The 1,106-nt window shown below is 43.8% G+C and overlaps 1 protein-coding gene across 4 annotated transcripts in view; it reads right to left on the reverse strand.

Moving 5' to 3' along the window:
* The window catches only part of slit1a (slit homolog 1a (Drosophila)), an 85,878-nt gene that overhangs the window by 73,769 nt on the left and 11,003 nt on the right, over positions 1-1,106 (reverse strand). For all 4 annotated transcript variants that reach the window (XM_005743850.2, XM_013913544.1, XM_005743849.2 and 1 more), the window contains exon 2: positions 960-1,031. In XM_005743850.2, the coding sequence (XP_005743907.1) occupies positions 960-1,031 (72 nt within the window). The remainder of the gene's footprint in view (positions 1-959; positions 1,032-1,106) is intronic.

Consider the following 1,106-nt stretch of genomic DNA (forward strand, 5'->3'; position numbering starts at 1 on the left):
TGTGTGTGTGTGTGTGTGTGTGTGTGTGTGTGTGTGTGTGTGTGTGTGTGTGTGTGTGTGTGTGTGTGTGTGTGTGTGTGTATGTATATGTGCCTTACTGTGGTGGATCACAAGCTTAACAGCAAGGGAAGTTCTGTTTTTGGTAGCCCTGCAAGTTGTTTCCTTCTTACTTGCTAGAAGCAAGCTGTCGACACGAAGGCATTTAACCTCCACATGAGGGTAGGAGGTGGTGCAGAAAAAGGGGCATGCTTAGGAAGACAACAAGGGACGAGAAACGTTGGGACCAGGAGGGAAAAAATGGGCAGGGGGGATGGGCGAGTAACCATGAGGATTGAAAACAGTCAGACTTTGCAGGGTAATAGGAATTATGCTGAGATCATGTTACATTTAAAACATGTTCGGGTCTACAGCGCTTCCCCTTTAGCAGCGTTTTTAACACCTATAGCAGTGCTCACCAGTTTGTGTGCACATACACACAGAGAAACTTTTATAACTACTTTATTACCCGAAGTCACAAGTGCTGTTTAATTTCACAGGAGAGGGAATTGATGACTTCACCTGAATGTGTTAGCTGTGTTGAGAGCCCATTTAGAACTGGCGCTTGTGTGCACATTACATGCTGATGTGAGGGAACAGAGGGCAAGTGAGCATGTGTGTGTCTAAGGGACGGTAAAGTGCAACTACAACAGGCAGAATACAGTGAGAGAGAAGGCCATTACATCAGTGGTTGCAGTCACTCAGGAGCTTAATGTACTTTGGAGTAGGACTCTTGATGAATGCATTGCCACTTCAGTGGGTTTATGCTAATATCAGCAGAAAGTCAGTATAGCTGCAAACTGCTAGGGTAGATACAATTCAGATATGCATGGCTAGATAAACTCAGCCACCAACATGCTCCAGAGATACCCCTACTGTACAAACAATTCATTACTGCCCATAAACAGAAGGTGAGTACTTACAAAACTCTGAGGTACTTCAGTCCAGCAAAGTCACTCTTAGTGATTCGTGTGAGGTTATTCCCATTCAGCTCCCTGCAAAGAGAAGGATGCAAACAAAAATTAATAATTACATTTTACCTCTGAAACTATTCAATAACAGCTTAATGA

The sequence above is a fragment of the Pundamilia nyererei genome, unplaced genomic scaffold (genome assembly GCF_000239375.1).
Source record: "Pundamilia nyererei isolate P.nyererei 1_Seehausen unplaced genomic scaffold, PunNye1.0 scaffold00136, whole genome shotgun sequence".
Taxonomy (NCBI): Eukaryota; Metazoa; Chordata; class Actinopteri; order Cichliformes; family Cichlidae; genus Pundamilia; species Pundamilia nyererei.